Source organism: Sinocyclocheilus rhinocerous, unplaced genomic scaffold, assembly GCF_001515625.1.
Source record: "Sinocyclocheilus rhinocerous isolate Xijiao unplaced genomic scaffold, SAMN03320098_v1.1 scaffold203, whole genome shotgun sequence".
NCBI classification, from domain to species: Eukaryota; Metazoa; Chordata; class Actinopteri; order Cypriniformes; family Cyprinidae; genus Sinocyclocheilus; species Sinocyclocheilus rhinocerous.
This window is the reverse complement of record NW_015644353.1, coordinates 977,260-997,477: the sequence shown is the minus strand read 5'-3', so window position 1 is coordinate 997,477 and position 20,218 is coordinate 977,260. Positions and strand designations below refer to the sequence as shown.

Below are 20,218 nucleotides of genomic sequence, written 5' to 3'. Positions count from 1 at the left end.
AGTTGTAAGGGTGTTGTTATGTGGGTGTCAGGGTGTTGCTCTGCGGTTGTTAAGCTGTTTCTGTGTGGTTGTCAAGGTGTTGCTATGTAGTTTGTCAGGGAATGTCGGTGTTGCTATGTGGTTTTCAAGATGTTGCTGTCCCGTTTTCAAGGTGTTGCTGTGCGGTTGTCAGGGTGTTGCTATGCTGTTGTCAAGGTGTTGCGATGCTGTTGTCAAGGTGTTGCTGTGCGGTCGCCAGGGTGTTGCAATGCTGTTGTCAAGGTGTTGCTGTGCGGTTGTCAGGGTGTTGCGATGCTGTTGTCAAGGTATTGCTGTGCGGTTGTCACGGTGTTGCTGTACGGTCATCAGGGTGTTGCTGTGTGGTTGTCAGGAGTTGTCAGGGTGTTGTTATGTGGGTGTCAGGGTGTTGCTCTGCGGTTGTTAAGCTGTTTCTGTGTGGTTGTCAAGGTGTTGCTATGTGGTTTTCAAGATGTTGCTGGCCCGTTGTCAAGGTGTTGTTGCGCGGTTGTCAAGGTGTTGCTGTGCGGTCGTCAGGGTGTTGCTGTGCAGTTGTCAGGGTGTTGCTGTGCGGTCGTCAGGGTGTTGTGATGCTGTTGTTAGAGTGTTGCTATGCTGTTGTCAGGGTGTTGCTATGTGGTTTTCAAGATTAGGGTTAGAGTTTAGAACCATGTGTGGGTGTCAAGGTGTTGCTATGCGGGTGACAAGGTGTTGCTATGCAGTTGTCAAGGTGTTGCGATGCTGTTGTCAAGGTGTTGCTGTGCGGTCACCAGGGTGTTGCAATGCTGTTGTCAAGGTGTTGCTGTGCGGTTGTCAGGGTGTTGCGATGCTGTTGTCTGTTGCTGTGCGGTTGTCAGGGTGTTGCGATGCTGTTGTCAAGGTATTGCTGTGCGGTTGTCACGGTGTTGCTGTACGGTCATCAGGGTGTTGCTGTGTGGTTGTCAGGGTGTTGCTGTGCGGTCATCAGGGTGTTGCGATGTTGTTGTCAGGGTGTTGCTGTACAGTCGTCAGGGTGTTGCTGTGCAGTTGTCAGGGTGTTGCTGTGCGGTCATCAGGGTGTTGCGATGCTGTTGTCAAGGTGTTGCTGTACGGTCATCAGGGTGTTGCTGTGTGGTTGTCAGGGTGTTGCTGTGCGGTCATCAGGGTGTTGCGATGCTGTTGTCAAGGTGTTGCTGTACGGTCATCAGGGTGTTGCTGTGTGGTTGTCAGGGTGTTGCTGTGCGGTCATCAGGGTGTTGCGATGCTGTTGTCAAGGTGTTGCTGTACGGTCATCAGGGTGTTGCTGTGTGGTTGTCAGGGTGTTGCTGTGCGGTCATCAGGGTGTTGCGATGCTGTTGTCAAGGTGTTGCTGTACGGTCATCAGGGTGTTGCTGTGTGGTTGTCAGGGTGTTGCTGTGCGGTCATCAGGGTGTTGCGATGCTGTTGTCAAGGGGTTCAAATTGAGAAACACTGAAGACTGTTAAAGGCTGTGAGGCTGAAGGGTGGCTGTAAAGAGTTTTGCTTTGATTGTACAGTGTGTCTATAACAGGCAGTGATATTTTGTGTGTCTGACGTGTCTGATTGTGTCAGTAGTGTCTGTTTAGGGTGTGACTCTCAGAACTGTTGCGTGCGGTTGTGTTCCGGTTCAGGACGGTGACTGACAGACTCACACTGTTCAGACTCACAGATGGCTTCAGTTCTTCATGTGAGCGTTCACAGCTGCAGACGAGCCGCCCGCTGCTTCACGTCCCTGTTCCTCCGTCTGTCTCCTCCAGAGCCTGAATTACAAATAACTCATTAACAATTAAATTCTTAAGAAAAACATCTTTTTATGCAAATAGATAAGATGTGGTGTGCTGTGAGTGTTTTAAATCAGAGTCTGACACACACTGGACTTTCAGATCATCTCGTTTTCCTCTTGTTTACCTTCACAAATGAATCTGTAGAGCAAGCTCTCCAACACACATCACACACACGTTTCTAATCTGTTCAAACATTTATAGCGGCGTTGTGTGAAGTCTAATGCTAACACACATATAGCTGCTTTAAGATTGATGGAGGTGATGTGTGCGAGGTCGTCTGATGTTTGAGATCTCACAGGTGCGCAACAGGTGCCATTCAAACACCGACATCCTCAACCACTGATACCTGATGGAAACATTGATTTTGTTTTGTTAAAGATATAGAAGAGAAGTTACCACTGGATTTCATTATAAATACATTCAGTTTGGTCTTTCTCAAGAAGGTTTCTCCTTATTTGCCTTCGAATCTGATCAAACCCGAAAGACAAAGAAGTTCAGGGCAATCTGTTTAAAAGTGAATCACTGATTGTGTTTATGTTCATATTATTTTCTACGGAAGCCCTGAATCACAATATGAGAGAGAGAGAGAAAAAAAATCAAGATTGGGGAAAAAAATTGTATCTATACTTCCTGAGCTGAAGTCCTAAGATTTCTTTCTCTCTGATTTTTTCTCTCTCCAAAAACTTCTTTTATTCCAAAAAAAAAAAAAAAAAAAAAAGTTTTTGAAGAGAGAAAAAAGTTTTGAAAAGAGAGAAAAAAAAGTTTTTTCTTTGGAATTCTTCGTATTTTTTGTTCATGTTGTGAGTCAGAGTTTCTGTAATTTTCAGATCAAAATTCAAGTATTTATTTTGAAAAGACATTGACAGATGTCAGTGTTGGGGAGTAACTAGTTACATGTAACAGTGTTACATAATTTAATTAAAAAATAAATGGGTTACACTTTATTTTAAGGTGTCCTTGTTTCAGTGTAATTATACATTTAAGTACTGAGCAATATTAATGAACTACATGTACTTACTATGTGTAATGTGTAACAAGGACACCGTAACATAAAAAAAACATAAAAAAAAGTTTTTCCACAGTTCTGATCTGGAAATACTTCACATTTATTACTTCACACTTTTAATCAGTTTAATCAACTCAATAATTTTCATGGTAAATTGTTTCTTCTCATGTCTCTAAAACGAGTTTCCTTCTTGCTTCAAAAGCTTGTTTCCTGAATACACTACAAAAAATGTTGAAAATAAAACAAATATTATTGGAGTAGGTTTGGCAAGAAAATAATTTCGTTTTTTCCACTTTCATGTTTAATTCAATGAGTTTCCTAGCCATTTTCTGACTGAAAATAGTTTTTAAACCAATTTCTTTTAATGTAGTTTGACTCTTCACAACCGTATCACATATCACCCATAATTCTTTGTTTTGTTTTTACATTTATTTCTATAGCGCTTTATACAGTGCAGATTGTTTCAAAGCAGCTTCACAGAAATAAACAGGAAAATAACAGTGTTAATGATGTAAAAAATATTAAATAAATTCAATTTCAGCTGTAAAGCAGCTCTTAAAGAACATCAGTGTCATCTTTCAGCTCAATCTCAGTGTCAGTGAGGTTAAATATTATTGAATATAGTCTTAAGCCATCTTCCAGAATCGCCTAAATACACGTCTCTTCCATCTTTATTTGACCCTCTAACTCTAGCACTCTCTATTCTAATTCTATTCTTAAAAAAAAAACTTGTCCCTTTTAGACTTGCACTCTATTCATTTACTAACTGCTTGTTTTCTTAAAAAAAACACACACACTAGCTTCTCTATTCTTTTTGTATTCGATCTATTTGTTTTCTTTTTATTTATTATATGATAAAAAAAAACCTTGCTACGCGTGCTGTGTTAGGCTAACTGAGACTTGTTATAGCACTTGCATAGCATTGCTCTTTTGTTGATTCTGATTGCTTCTATTGTCCTCATTTGTAAGTCTCTTTGGATAAAAGCCTCTGCTAAATGACTGAATGTAAATGTAATGTAAATGAATATTAGTTGTCTTTTAAGAGAACATGTGAAGATATAAATGATGGATACTTTGAATATCATGACACATAATTCAGACTGGAACATTGTGCACATAAACACTGAAATGAAAGCTCTTGCTTAATGATGTCCAGAGTACGATGAGTTGTTAAAGCATCACGAGTGTTAAAAGTTTTACTGATTCAGCTGCCAGGCAAACGTCGTCTCATTCCACGTGTGTGAATCACATCTTAACAGGTGCTCAGATTCATCAGTGAGAGGCTGACGTGAGAACATGTGAACACAGGTGTGTGTGAGAGAGTGTGAGTGTGTGTGTGAGAGTGTGAGTGTGTGTGTGTGTGAAGATTAGTGAGTCTGAAAGCACTTCAAAGATACAGGGAAGCATGCAGGCCGAACAAGGTGTGAGAGTGGGTGTCAAAGGGCAAAACGAGCAGATCTCAAGCTGTAGAAGTGAAACAAAATGTGTCTGACAGTGAGTTGGTCGTGGGGGGACGACATAATGTACAGCCGCTTTGTGTTTGCTCCCATTGAGAGGCAAGCACCCTGAATCCTGCACGCCTGTAAAAAAGCAGGTGCGAGGAGGCAGTATGCTGTGTGTGTGTGTGTGTGTGTTCATACAGACCCAAACGTCAAAGCAGGAGGAACAGAAATTAAACGCACTATTCTTCAGTCTGCGTAAAACACAATCAATTCCTCACAAATGCCATTTCTTCACATCTTTCACCTCAACAATGGAAACCCGCAGCTCGATATTCGCATGACGAGACACTCCTGTTCAATTTGCAATTCTTCTCTTTTCAGAAAAGAGGGAAAACTACAGGGAATAATTCACAGAAAAATACAAATTCTGTCATTTACTGTCCTGTGTGATTTTCTGCTCTCTGCATGATCAGGGTTTGCTGGTTTACATCAAGAGGTCTGTAATATCTGGAGACATTATTCTCATTCATATTCATCTCTATAACAGTTTGTCACTTCACTTCTGATGAGCCATATTCTAACCATGTTCATACTTTATATATATATATATATATATATATATATGAGCTTTTCATAATCAACAGATTCATACTGATTCTAAGCAGTTTGAATAAAAGCATTGTATTAAATGCAATCATAATAAATATGAGTATTTAAATAAAATCAACGAATGCAAATAATTAATAATAAACTATTCCATGATTTGTGTGTGTGTGGAGAAATATGCTTGTTTCATTTATGTATTATGCATTACGATTATTAGTTTGTTTCAGTGTTATTTTAGTATCATTGAGATTCTAATATAGTTTTTGTTAATATTTTGAATTACATTTTTTTATATTTCTCATTTTTAGCATTTGTTTTAATTTTAGTCATTTTTAATTTAAGTTTTAGTAATTTTGTTGTGTGTTTTTGTCATTTTAGTTACAGTAGTTTAGTTAGTTTTAGAATAGTTTTGTTTGTTTTTAAAAAATTGTATGAATTTCTTTTTAAATATTATTTTAGTACAAGATAAACTAAATAAAATGAGAAATGTTGCCTTGTCAACTAGCTGAAGTAAAATAAGTTTCATTTAACATTTATTTTATGTCAAGTAATAAAAATGTTTAGGTTTTAGTTTTAGTTAACTATGATAACCCTGATTTCATTATTTTAACACTGAGTGATTCAAATGGATGTTGCGATTTAAATAAATAAATCTCAAGTTTAGGCATAAAAATATTGTTTTGAGTGCTCAGTTTTTGTTTTTGTTGTTGTTCAGTCTCCTAAACTCTAAATATGTGAGAATCACGTCAGCACTGATGATCTGATGATCATGTGTTCAGCGTGTTGATCACCTGTAATTAAGTTTAAATCACAGCTTTTAATGTCATCAGAGTCTGACTGGGCTGTTTCAGAGCGGCTGACATCAGATTATGGGTTATGGGTCGACTCTAAGCTTTTTACTGTCAGTCTGTCTGTCTGAGTATTCCCTGAGGTCAAAGGTCAAAGCTCAGGACAGACTGTTAGCTGGCAGAGACTCTAAAATGTGCCAGACGCCTCGTCCTTCTGTTAAAAAGACCTTCCAATGAAATTAACTAAAGACATGCAGACTTAAATATACTGGCACAGCAGAACAGTCCATTTAGAGAGCTGAATATTCATCAATACACACCGTTACTATATATACAGTATGTTATTTTAGTCTCACTGAGACACTATTATGGTTTTCGTTTATATTTTGAATTAGCTTTTATTTTTATAATTTCTGCTTTAATTTTATTTTTAAAGTTTTAGTAATTTTGTTTATTGTAATTTTATTTTTTTTAATGCGTCTATATATTTTTGAAATTAATTTTTGTTTTAGTTATTTTAGTACATCATGTTATACTAAATGAAAATGAGAAATGTTGCTGGGATAAAATAAGGTTTATTAATATTTGACTATTTCAGTTAGAGTTTTTTATTTTTTAAGTAACTTAAATGTTTTTTATGGTTTTAGTTTTAGGCAACTATAATAATTGTGGCATACACTACTAAAAATACACTTTTATTCATCAAGGATGCATTAAATTGACCAAAAGTGACAGTAAAGACATTTATAATGTTACAAAAGATTTATATTTCCAATAAATGCTGTTCTTTTGAATTTTCTATACAAAAATATTGTGCAGCACAACTGTTTTCAACATTGATAATAATCAGAAATGTTTCTTGAGCAGCAAATCGTCTCGGGTTACTTATGTAACCCATGTTCTCTGAGTAGGGAATGAGACGCTGCGTAGCTGATGCAAAGGGAACACCTCCCAGGTGTGACGATTGTCTGAAGCCCGTATAGAATCACGCCAATTCATTGGCTGATGGCGCGAGATACCACCCCTACGTCATACGTAATTGACATAGACCCGCGCTCGCGCCATCTTACCCCCTCAGATTTTCCTGTCGAAGTAGCAATTCGACAGCTTGAGGAGCTTGGCAGCGGACGCAGCATCTCGTTCCCTACTCAGAGAACATGGGTTACGTAAGTAACCCGAGACGTTCTCTTTCATAGGTTCACTCCACGCTGCGTAGCTGACGTAATGGGAATGATATACCACACACGCCAAGCTATCGCGCTGCCAAGTCTGGCCCATTACAGACCAGAACACTAAAACACAGCTGGCTCAAACAGAAAGAACCTGGGAGCCAGGAGCCGTATTCACATCAAGGTTATAGAACCTCACAAAAGTATGGGGAGAGGACCAACCTGCCGCCATACAGATATCCTCCAGGGGAACCCCTCTAAACAAAGCCTGGGAGGAAGCCACCCCCCTGGTGGAATGAGCCCTGACGTCCAGAGGTGAAGGCAGACCACGCACCTCGTAGGCCATCGAAATAGCCTCCCTAACCCAGTGGGAAATTGTGTGCTTTGATGCGGCTAGCCCTCTGCAGCCTGCACCAAAAAACACCAGCAAATGTAGGGACTGACTGGAACGTTCCACATACATCTTCAGGGCCCTGACAGGGCAGAGCAGATGCAGATTACCATCCTCACTCAAAGAGGAGGGAGAGAAAGCCTACAACACTACAACCTGAGAACAAAAAGACGTAGAGAGAACTTTGGGGACATAACCAGGTCTGGGTCTCAAGAAAGCCTTGACCAGACCAGGAGCGAACTCAATGCAGGACTCGCTGACTGAGAGAGCCTGCAAGTCCCCCACATGCTTTAAAGAGGCCAACGCCAACAAAAGAGTAACCTTTAACGTCAGAATCCTCTCAGGAGCTGATTCTAGAGGCTCAAAAGTAGGCTCCAGCAACCCCTTCAGGACAACAGAGAGGTCCCAAGAAGGGAAACTAGGAGGACGAACTGGATTCAAGCGCTTAACGCCACGCATAAAGGAGGAGACCAAACGATGCCTACCCAGCGGGACATCATCCGAGTCCCTTCGAGCTGCAATAGCCAAATAGCCGCTCCAGCCGAAAACTTATCTTCCAGGAACTCCAGCACTGAAACAACTGGGCAGCTGACTGGGTCCACAGCATGAGCCGAGCACCAGGATTCAAAAACCCTCCATTTGGAGGAATAGAGCCTCCTAATGGAAAGGGCTCTGTAACTATTAATGGTCTCACGGACTCCATCCGAGAGATCAAAGGCTATGGGTCACCTCTGATTGACCATACCCACAACTTCCAGATCTCTGGACGTGGGTGCCAAATTCTGCCCTGGAGCTGACACAACAGGTCTTTCCTGATTGGAATCTCCCACGGATCGCCTTCCAGAAGGGATACCAACTCCGAGAACCACGTCTGGGAAGGCCAGAACGGGGCTACTAGGAGAATGTGGACTCCGCAAGTCTTCACACTGCACAAGACCGCTGGGATGAGCTTGACCGGAGGGAAAGCGTATAGTTTTATGTCTGGCTAGGGGTGCGCTAGCGCATCTATCCCCAGAGAGGTAGGGTGAGAAAGGTCCACCTCTGCCGCACCGAATCGTTCCCAAATCTGAGCCCCCATCCGGCCAGGAACGAAAGAAAGTGAACGAGAGCCAGCTGAACCGCTCTCATTTCCAGGCTGTTTATGTGCCAGGCGTTTACTTGCCTGTCCAGACACCGCAAGCCAGCCTGCCCTCGAAGACCGCACCCCATCCTGAGAGGGAAGCATCCATCGTGATCATCTGGCGACTACAGACTACCCCTATTTTCACTCCTTGAGTTGAGAATTCGGATCCCCTGGAGCCTCAGCGGGGCCAGAGCAGCATCCATACACTTGGTGAACGTTCTTGGGGCCAGAGCTAGCCCGAAGGGAAGCCGCGAGAAAACTTGACCGGATAATCCCTGCGGTGACACTCAGGGGATGGAGGAGAGTAAGTGGAGACTGCTCACTCTCCATAGCCTCGAGCTCCGCATCCGAACTCCAGGCCACGGCTTCACAGAGGGAGGAGGCCTCCAGAGTGGCACGGCAGGAGAGAACGATGGATTCACAATCAAAAACCACGAGTCTAGCGTGCAAGGTTTTAAAGGGGTCATCGGATGCCAATTTTCCACAAGTTGATATGATTCTTTAGGGTCTTAATGAAAAGCCTGTAACATAGTTTGGTTAAAATTTCTTAATGGTAGTGTAAAACAACACCATTTTTACCCCGTCAAAAACAGTTCTTTTCAGAGCAAGCTGTTTTCTTGCATGGCGCTTTAAATGCAAATGAGCTCTGCTGACCCCGTGTTCATTATTACATCCAACAACAGAACACCTCAATCGCTTAGGAGTCATTCTTGTCTACATCTGCTCCGGCGGTGAAACAATGGCAGACTGATGACAGCTCACTCAGGGCGGAGCTAAGGAGCTAAGTCTGTGCTGAAACGCCAGTGTCAATCAAACAATTGTGGGAGGGGATTCATCTTAATTCATCTGAGATTGGCTCGATTTGAGAAAGGGGAAATTATTTAACGAGATTTAAAAAAAAAACACTGGGTGGATCTTTATCATTATAGGGTGGTTATGTACACACACTGCCAACACACATTCCAGTTCAAACAGCTTGTAAAAGTGCATGTCGCATCCGATGACCCCTTTAAGAGTTAAATTCTCACAGCACTTGCAGTTTAAAATGCCAAAGATAGCATCTCGTGCATGGGCCAGGCCCACACATCTGACGCACTTAACGCTTCTGAAGAGAGGAAAATCTGAGGGGTAAGATGGCGCAAGCGCGTGTCTATGTCAATTGCATGACGTTGGGGCGGTATCTCGCACCATCAGCCAATGAATTGGCGTGATTCTATATGGGCTTCAGACAATCGTCACACCTGGGAGGTGTTCCCATTGCGTCAGCTACGCAGCGTGGAGTGAACCCATGAAAGAGAACAGCATATTAGAATCAGGGTTATTATACTTAACCAAAAATAAAAAATAAAGAAAACTTACTTGAAATAAAATAAACGTTAACTGAAGATAAAACGGTTTTCTTTCAGACTTTTCTTATTTTGATTTACTTTAATTTGACACACCAAAATAACTAAAATTGAAATAAAAATGAACAAAAAACTATATAGATGTTTTTAAAAAAGCCTACTAAAAATGACAAAAACAATAAACTTACTAAAACTTAAAATGAAAACAGAAAATAAAAAAATAAAAACAAAAGCTAACTAATAAAAAATAAAATATAGTATCTCAATGATACTAAAACAACACTGATTAGTATGATTTCTGAAGGATCACGGACACTGAAGACTGGAGTAATGATGCTGAAAATCCAGCTTTGATCGCAGAAATAAATTCTATTTTTAACAGATATTCACATAGAAAACAGCTGTTTTAAATAATAATAATATTTCACAATTTTACAGTTTTTTTAAACTATATTTTTGATCAAATGTCACCCCCAATATTTTGATGAATGAAAGTTATTTTCTGTCAGATGATACTGTAGAGCCGTCACTGGGTTAGTGGTCATTGTCAGTGTGTTGATTGGATCTCAGTAGCCATCCATCACTCACAACACAACTGTCCCTGTCACACAACTCACAGTCCACACTTGTTCTCACTTTTAGCCACATTTACGGTTCACTGTCGCTGTGTTGTGGAAGATGAAGATGTTCAGAACGATGTACCAGCAGGCGAGGAAGCATCCCGGGGTGAGTTTAACCCTCATCTGACATTTACTCCTGACATTCAGCATCACAATTCCTCCATCAGTAAAAATAAGAAACGCTTAAATGACTGCAGCTCCAGAGATTCTGCATTGTAGTAGTTTGTTTTTCTGAGAACAGGTGAGGTTTGTGAAGAGCTGTTATTGATGTTCCATTTATCGTTTATTATAAACACATCTCAAAATGAGCGTGTTTTTAAGTCTTTAAATATCGAGTCAGAGTGAAAGATTTATTTCCATGCATATAAAACTAAGCACTAAAGGCCTATACATTACCCCACACAAACAAAACAGACATTGTTTATTGAAACAATAGCTCTATTACTGACAATGAGCGTGTGATGACCCAGATTCATGTCGTTTGTTTGGCAGGTTACCAAAACCAAATGAATTACTGTTATGCAAAAGCCACCAAACCGCGTTAAACTGCCAGTGTGTTTAACAGTAACAGATATAAAGAGTGATTTTGTAATAAAACATACCATTACGTCTGTATCATTTACAGGCCTCTGCATCTTCAGCTTATTCTTTCTTTCAGAGGCCTGTAAATGACATGATGTGAAGGTATTTTCTTTAATGAGAAATAAAAAAATAAAAAATAAAATAAATAAATAAGCTTTATTTATTTGTTTGTTTGCTTGCTTGTTTGCTTGCTTGCATAAATGCCACAACATTTTGCTGTATGTAAACTAGTGTGCAACTTTAGGATGTTTAGATATTTTTACTGGAAACAAGATTGAGAAAGTGATTTTTGCAGTCTTTATTTTCACATTTAGATTTATGAAAGTTTGTCCCTGCCACAGAAAACAAACAAACAAACAAAGAAAGTTTTTTTGCAACTTTTTATCTCTCAATTCTGACTTTCTTTTCTCAGAATTCTTTCTTTTTTCTCACAATTTTTCTTGTAAAAAGTCAGAATTACAAGATATTGCAACACACACACACACACACACACAGACACACACACACTCTCACACACTCACACACACAGTCATTATACAAATTTATGTCCTCATTTGTCACAAAAACGCGCACACACACACACACTCTCTCTCTCTCACACACACACACACACACACACACACACAAAAGTCCACCAGAATTCTGGGTTTATATCTTGCACTTTGAACTTCTTTTCTCTGAATTGAGAGTTTATATCATGCAGTCAGAAATGTGAGAAGTCAAAAATGCAAGATGTGAACTTGAGAAAAAAAAAGTCACAAGAGATTGTATATTGCAATTATGAGGCTTTTTTATTTTTAATTTAATTAAATCTACTTTCATAGCAAAGACTCTCTCTTTCTGTGAGCATACCGTAGGCTATATTTGACTAAAGGACAGAAAACTCTTGGTTCGGCGGCTGCTGTATAAAGTTTATATCTCTGAGTTGTTGCAGGTTAGGAGCAGATGTTGCAGCAGATGCTGTTAAAGCTGTCCCTCTCTCTCTCTCTCTCTCTCGGCCATCACACAGGTGTTACAGTCACTAACAAGTGTGACTTCACAAATAAATAAGAACGTTGTTGTTTTCCTCACTCTAAAGTGTGAACCCTGAATATGACGCTCATGAGAAAAGCAGAGGAGCAAAGATGATGTGTTCATACAGTTATCACCTTTGCTCATATTCACAGAGAAAAACACCTGAAATCATCAAAAAATAGAATCATTTTAAATTAAGCGCTCAGCAGGAGGGTAAAAAAGGTAATTGTGATAAACAAAAAAACATGCAAAACAATGCAAACAAATTACAGAGAAAATTACTTTAATGTTTGCATTTTCAATCAATGTTACCATTTATTCATACACTGTATTAAGAGACTGCAGCGCTGTGAAGACTAAAACTCTAAAAAAAAAAAAAAAGGTCATTTATGAAAAAATACAAGCAAAAACTAATTAAAAATCAAAATATAAAACTATAAAAAAATAAATTCAGTTACACTTTATATAACATATACATACTAATATTAGGAATAATAGTCCTAATATAAGAAATATCGATTACACTTTATTTGAAGGTGTCCTTGTTACAATGTAATTATACATTTAAGTACTGAGTAATATTAATTAACTACATGAACTTACTATATGGTTAGGTTTAGGATTAGGGTTACTTACATATAATTATGCATAATTTATTGTTCTTATAATAGTAAGTACATGTAACGTGTAACAAGGACACCTTAAAATAAAGTGTTACCGAAATATTAACAACATGTACTTACTATGTATAGGGTTTGGATTAAAGCTAGTTGCTAGTATGCGTCGTAAATGTTGAGTAAATGTTGATGCGAAACTTCATCATAATCATCATCATCATCTACAGAGAGCTTATAACTGCAGGTGTGTGTCAGACAAACACTAAAAGACATCACGAGCATCAAATGACCGCAGAACACGCGTCAGGATCGAGTCGAGCTGAGAGATGAGAGAGAAAGCAAAGCAAACACATGTTGCGCTCGGCTTACGACGCTTAAACATATTTGATAAGCTAATTTGAATATCTCCCAGCAACCCCTGGGGGATTATGCAAATCACTGTAACAGGAGGCAGTTTTGACAACATAAGGCTAAGTCTGTGTCTGCCTGTCTCTCACTTTCTCAAACGCAGAAAAAAAACGTGGCGATTCTGGCATTCGAATTGATGCTTCGCATTTCCTCTTTTAATATGCATTTCTATTCTAATCCCTGTCATCATTCACACACACACACACCCTACCAGGAGACTTCTGTGTGTGTGTGTGAGATCCTGTCACTCAGTCTGATCGGCAGTGGAGTGTCTCTCTCTCTCTCTCACACACACACACACACACACACACACACACACACACACACAAACACACACTAGTAGCTCAACCCAGACTGACACACACAGTGTGTCTCCATGCATATAAAAGTGTGTGTGTGTGTGTTTGTTCATTTAGACCTGAAACCATACTTGATGCAAGTACATGAACACACACACTTCTAACTGCACAAGCTTTATTTCACATGTCGCTGCGTTCTGAAACGTGTCAGACTGCATTCATAACGCGTCTCCTGCACTTTCCTCCATCTTTCAGCTCAATGATGAAGCAGCAGTACTTGCTGAGTAAGTTAAAGTTACTTAAACCAGATGAGTCATTACTCAGGTATTTACATTTATGCATTTGGCAGACGCCTTTATCTAAAGCCAACTTACATTGCATTCAAGGTAAAAAAAAAAGTCAGTTCATGCATTCTCTGGGAATCGAACCCATGACTTTGGCGTTGCATGCACCATGCTCTACTGTATGAGGAATGCTACAGGAAAGCTAGATCGACATGTATGCATTTGGAAGAAACTTTTATCCAAAGCCACTTACATTGCATTCAAGTTGTACTATTTATCAGTTCATGCTTTCACTGGGAATCGAACCCATGACTTGCATGCACAATGCACTACTGTTTGAGCAATGCAACTAGAAAGCTATATATATCTACATGTATGAATTTGGCAGACTCTTTTATCGACTTACATTGCATTTAAGTTATACAGTTTATCAGTTGCATTCACTGGGAATCGAACCCATGACCTTGCCATTGCTAGCGGAGTTTGCAACTCTTCAAGGAATGCTACAGGAAAGTTATATATCTACATTTACATTTATTCATTTAGCAGACAACTCTGTTCAAAGTCACATACATTGCATTCAAGGTTTAGACATTTTCAGTTCAAGTATTCCCTGGGAATTGAACCCATGCTATATTGTTGGAGGAACGCTACAGGAAAGCTAGATATCTACATTTATGCATTTGGCTGACTCTTTTATCGACTTACATTGCATTCAATTTATACGGTTTATCAGTTCATGCATTCACTGGGAATCGAACCCATGACCTTGCCATCGCTAGCGCCGTTTTTTACAGTTTAAGGAGCGCTACAGGAAAGCTGATGATTCTTTCCAAAGCAACTTACATTGCAATCAAAGTTTTAAGTTCATGCATTCCCTGGGAATCGAACCCATGACTTTGGCATTGCATGCACTATACTCTACTGTTTAAGGAATGCTACTAGAAAGCTATATATCTACATTTATGCATTTGGCAGGCACTTTTATGAACTTACATTGCATTGCATTTAAGGTAAACATGTTATCAGCTCATGCATTCTCTGGGAATCGAAACCTAGGACCTTGCCGTTGCAAGCACTGTGTTTTAGAAAAATATGGATCTATCTAGCTATAAACCTGTTGACAGTGTAAATAATTTTTAGGTTTAGGATATAGCATTACTGTAGCTCAAAAAGTGGATCATGGCCCTTGCAACACCAATATCATGGGTTCAATTCCCAGAGAATTAATGAACTGATAACTTGTACACCTTGAATGCAATGCAAATCTCTTTGCATAAAAGCGTCTGCCAAATGCATCAGTGTAAATGTTGTTGAGATGTTGCTGCACGATTGTTTATATTGTCAAAAAATGTAAACTATATTATATCACCCAGCTCTGCTAAATGTTAGGGTTAGGCCTGAAGACATTAAGATGATTTAAAAAGTAACAATGTTTTTCTGTGAATCTGCTTCGACAGTGTATTTTGAAAAGCGCTATACAAATAATAAATCTGACTTGACTTGAGTAACACACTCACACTGACGTCTGATGATCGTCTCGTGCTCTTTCAGCTCATCCCTCAGTTCCTCTTCATGTCTGCGGGAGTGAGCGGAGCTTTTCTCTATCTGATCCGACTGGCTCGTGGACCTTACGTCAGGTGAGATGAGATGAGACCAGACCAGCAGAGAATCACTGAGACCGACAAAAACACCCAGAAAATCATCACTTTATAACACAGTGTTCATGTTAATGAGCATTACACAGCATAACACTAATAAAATACACACACTTAAAGGGATAGTTCACACGAAAATCATTCTGCCATCATTTACTCACCCTCATGCAATTACAAACTTGTTTGGCTTTCTCTATTGGAAGATGTTCCAAAAATAATATGACTATAAAAATATATGACTGTATGTGCTCCTCACTACTATGATGAAACCTAAAAACCACAAGACAATCAGTCACATGATATCATATGTTTGTGTGCTGCTACTTTAACATTGTAACAGTGCAGTGTAACATGTAACGTGTGAGCAACTCAAACACAGACTGTGTTATATATTCACACGTGTTACAGACAACAAGTTTTTTCTTCAGATGTTACATGTGAATGTATTTTCTTGGACTGAAATATATGGAGGCCAAGATATAATTTTAAATAATTTTATATATTTATATTTTTAAAATATAATTTCAAAAATCTGAATATATATATATATATTGGTAGAAAATATATTTATATAAATATATTTTGAAACATATCTTAGCAAATATTTTTTGGCCATTTTTTCACACACACACACACACAGAGCGCTGTATGGGGTTATTTTAAAAATAAGTTCAAATAATGCAAATGAATGACTTCAACAGAAGCATCAATTAACTACCTTGGAGCTCACAACGGGTCTGTCTTTGATGGTTTTTAAGTTACTGTTAAACATCAATTTCTGTATATGGAGAAAATGAATGAACCAGACTGTTTACTGCAAAAAAATAATATTTTACACTGATTACTATTAATGAATGTAACAATTTACTGAACACTGAAGGCACATTGCTGTTTTCATTATTTAAACATGCCACTTGAGGCTGTTCATTAGTGATTTTACCAAAAGAACACTTCTTACCCGTGGTAAAATCATAAGCATACTCCTGTCCATCATCATGTTTGTTTAGCTTGCTGTGTGTCTCTGTGAGAAACAAACTTTGCTTAATGAACGACGGCAGGTTGCCAAATAACTGGCCTCCGTCACCTCCAGCTGATAATTACCCTCCTTTACAGCCGCTCCTCCTTCCACTGCTCTGTTTTCACTCGCTCTCTCTTTCCTCTCCGGTCTGGCCTTACCCTCATTCTGTCAGCTGGGACAAGAAGAATAACCCTGAACCGTGGAACAATCTCGGCCCGACCTATCAGTACAAGGTAAACAGCCCAGCGACTGCTCTGTGATCAGCTGCAGACTGACAGCGCAGACAGATCCGTCACAGATCCGTCACCCCCGCTGTTCCCAGATCAGCCCAGTTTCATCTGCCGCATGCGTGACAGGAGCTGCATGCTTGCAAACACGTTTTGAGGAAACAATGCAATTGGAGGGGTTCGAAGATGGCGACTATTTAAAAGAGGTCAAATATGATGCAATTTCCATTATGTCATGATTTGTCATGTCCTTTTTAGTTGTTTAGTTCAACATTCTTTTTCAGTCAGAAACATCTTAATTTACATTGTAACATTAATTAATTTACTTTACCACAGTAGGAATCAGTAAAGTAATGGTGCAATAAACTAAATAAATGATTAATATGTGGGTAAATCTAGAGGTAAACCTGCTTTAAAAAGTACTTTATTAATCCCAGCAGGGAAACTGGTTTGCATAAGCAGCTAAACAAAACCAAACAATAAAAAACGTTACGTTTAGCATGCGTGCGCTTTCGCTGAACGTAAGGTCTTACGGGTTTGGAACGACATGAGGGTGAGTAAGTAATAATTTCATTTTTGGGTGAACTATCTCTTTAAAATGGACAAACAGTGCATGTTGGCACAGTCAAATTTTCGTGTTCTGTTTAACGACCCCTTTGGCCTTCCATATCCATCAATCACAAGTCAGTATGGAAGGTGGACAGGGTCAAAAGTCTTTATAAAAGGAACACATGAAATTTGACTGTCAACATGCACTGTTTGTCCACTTTAAAGAGAAAACAAGGACAGCAACAAATAAAATTGCTATTTTTTAGACTATATTTGTAAAAGTGACACAAGGTTATGTTGGTACATATGTATACCATTAACGTGGATGAACAGGGCATGCTGATGCTCAAATTGAATGTGTTCTGTTTAAAGACTTTTGGCCCTATCGGCCTTCCATATCTATCAAGAAAAAGATCCAAACTGCTGTTGGATAAAGATGTTAAGTAAAGCCGTCAAACACAAACTGAACCTCCAAAAACTCTGCATATCCTTCCTAAAGATCCCAGCATTAGAAATGAATGGCTGAAGTTTACTTTTAATGATGTGCCTGAGAGACTGAAAGATAAAGTTTCCATTTGTTCTTCACATTTGACAACACTGTTTTCTGAATTATTCCAAACATGCTGCCGGTTTTTCACAATATCTTTTATTGAAAGATTCGGCAGTGCCAAACATTTTGTCCTCGGAGGAAACAAAGGTAATACATGTATTTTTAATCCTACAATGTGTTTGTAATAAACTGCCAAACCAGCCATTAACGCTATTAAGACTATCTTAAAGCGTATCTTTGTTTGAGTGTTGCTATTAAAATCAGTACAAAGCTGCTCACAACAGAATATGACAAACTGCTTCCACTAAGCATAAAAGTTGCAACCAAAATAAATGTTTAACTGCTGGCAAATGAATGAGAAACAATGTTTTTTTGCAAACTTACTTAAGGCTGCAGCTTTTGTAATATGACAAGCAATAACAACACTTTTAAAACCAAAAATGAAGCAAAAGCAATTCCCATGTTGCAATTGTTTTAATTTCTTCTGCCCTAACATATATGGCTCTATCACAGCGCTTGCCATCAAGTATCAAAACACACGATATGCTGTAAAAAAGGGCGTGGCTATGTGTGATGAAGTCAGCCAATCACAGCAGTGGGCGTTTACTTCTGTTTACACCCATTTAAATGGAGTGTCTTTTACATAGAGCAAAAATAAGGATAGAAATGAGCATTTTTCATGATCCTCTTTAAGGATGCATTTCTAGATGTGCTCATGCAAAAAGCGTTCATTCACGTCTAAAGGAAGACATAATTCATATCGCAGCGGGAGAATATTTTGTTCTCGTTTGGAACATCTTGATCACATCCAACGATTAATGAAAGTATTAACAAAGGCAGATGGAAAAAATAAAGAGTTTCCTCTCCTTCTTCCGGGAAGTTTGCGTTCAGGCTCATGAAAGGTCACAGCTCGACATGTTTGATTCTCAACAGGAGCCAAAGGTCAGAAATCAAGAATCCAGCGGCGTCTCAACGTTAATCATAATGAGAGAAACAGAAGCAGAGAGAGAGAGATCAATGAGAATATGAGAATAAAACAACAGCGGCTGAAGAACGTGTCTCCTGTCACGCATACACAACAGAAACACGCTTTCTGTCACATAAAAGCTGACGCTCCGAGACCTTTTCACAAAAACACGAATGCAGGAATTGTGCATCTGTGGGGTTTTTAGCTGTTTTCGGTCCAGCAGGTGAAAATGGTGCATCTGATCACTGAGGAACAGCAAAGTCTCCTTAAAGGGTGCATCGGATGCAAACTTCACTTTTACATGTTGTTTGAAGATAAATGTGACTCTGGAGCACAAAAGCAGTCATAAGTAGCACAGATATATTTGTAGCACTAGCCAACAATACATTGCATGGGCCAAGATTATCGATTTTTCTTTTACGCCAAAAATCATTAGGATATTAAGTAAAGAACATGCTCCTTGAAGATATTTCGTAAATTCTGAGCCGCTGAAGACGCAGTGGATTACATTTGTTTCTGAAGGGAATGCGCCCCCGATCTACATAAATGCGTCTATGTTCGCGCGAATCATTCGTGATCCAGCTTCACCTATAGAAGAAGTGAGTATAAGGTTTTTTTTAAATGAATCTTTGCAAATCGCCTTTCCTAATAACGTGCTAGTTAGCAAGTTCCGCGGCTAAATGTGGCTAAAGTAAACAGTCTCATGAGAACAGCTCGTCACCCCATGGAAAAGAGGGGCGGGGTCAGCAGAGCTCATTAGCATTTAAAGGGACATGCATCAAAACGGGTTGCTGTGAACAGAGCTGTTTTTGACAGGGTAAAAAGGGTGCTTTTTACACTACCATTGAGAAATTTTAACCAAAGTATGTTATAGACTTTTCATTAAGACCCTAAAGAATCATATCAACCTGTGGAAAATGTGCATCCGATGACCCCTTTAACAAGCACTTACACACTCAACTTCTTCTCAACATCACGATTGATCAGTAAACATGCACATGCATTGACAAGATGCAAGTATTCTGGATTTATTTCCTTTATTAAATCAGTTCACAAACCCTAAAAGTCTCAAATACACTTTCTCTAAAAAAAATTAAACACAGAGCCGGATCACGTAATGAGGGCCAGCAGAACCTGTCACACAGTCTGTGTGTGTGCGCTTGTGCTCTTGTTTTTATGCATGTTGTTTTGTCTTTTATGATATTCTGATGATCTTAATTTACGCTAACTACATTTAAATGTATTCTCTTGCTCTCTGTGCACAGTTGGTGGCCGTCACCACAGACTACGAGAGTCTGAAGAAGGAAGGACCTGACTTTTAAAAGACCTCAGCGGAACTGCAGGCGTGCGCACACACACACACACACACACTTTACTAAATGCTGTATCCCCGGATGCTCCTGCTGCCACTGCAAACAAATGATATCAGTAATGTTAATAGCTAGGAACACACACACACACACAATAAATAAATATACATACATATTTTTATTTGACAATTTGTTTTCACAAGTTATTTAAAACATTCAAGTAGACACTTAACTGGAGACATTACAATTTTATATATATATATATATATATATATATATCAATAAAAAAATTTTTTTTAAATGAGGGTCAAATACAGGGCATGTCTACAGTACATCAAATTACAAAAGTGATTTTATATACACAGAAAGCTTATTAAATGCCAGTTACTGTAAGTGTCTACTTCAATGTTTCAAAAAAAGTCAAAATATGTGTGAAATACTGTTCCATCGTCATTCAGCATTACAG

The 20,218-nt window shown here is 39.0% G+C and overlaps 1 protein-coding gene across 1 annotated transcript; it reads left to right on the top strand.

The window, feature by feature from the left end:
* Nucleotides 1-10,244: 10,244 nt before the first annotated feature.
* Nucleotides 10,245-19,900, top strand: LOC107758188 (cytochrome c oxidase subunit NDUFA4). The gene is made up of 4 exons (XM_016575862.1): nt 10,245-10,375; nt 15,028-15,113; nt 16,322-16,382; nt 19,708-19,900. The coding sequence occupies exons 1-4, from the start codon at nt 10,328-10,330 to the stop codon at nt 19,762-19,764; spliced, it is 252 nt and encodes an 83-aa protein (XP_016431348.1). The 5' UTR covers nt 10,245-10,327; the 3' UTR covers nt 19,765-19,900.
* The last annotated feature ends 318 nt before the right edge of the window (nt 19,901-20,218 follow it).

Coding starts and splice junctions, on each gene's coding strand:
- LOC107758188 (XM_016575862.1), top strand. CDS start 10,328: ATGAAGATGTTCAGAACGATGTACCAGCAGGCGAGGAAGCATCCCGGG. Junction 10,376..15,027: donor AGGCGAGGAAGCATCCCGGG/GTGAGTTTAACC, acceptor GTGCTCTTTCAG/CTCATCCCTCAGTTCCTCTT. Junction 15,114..16,321: donor GCTCGTGGACCTTACGTCAG/GTGAGATGAGAT, acceptor TCATTCTGTCAG/CTGGGACAAGAAGAATAACC.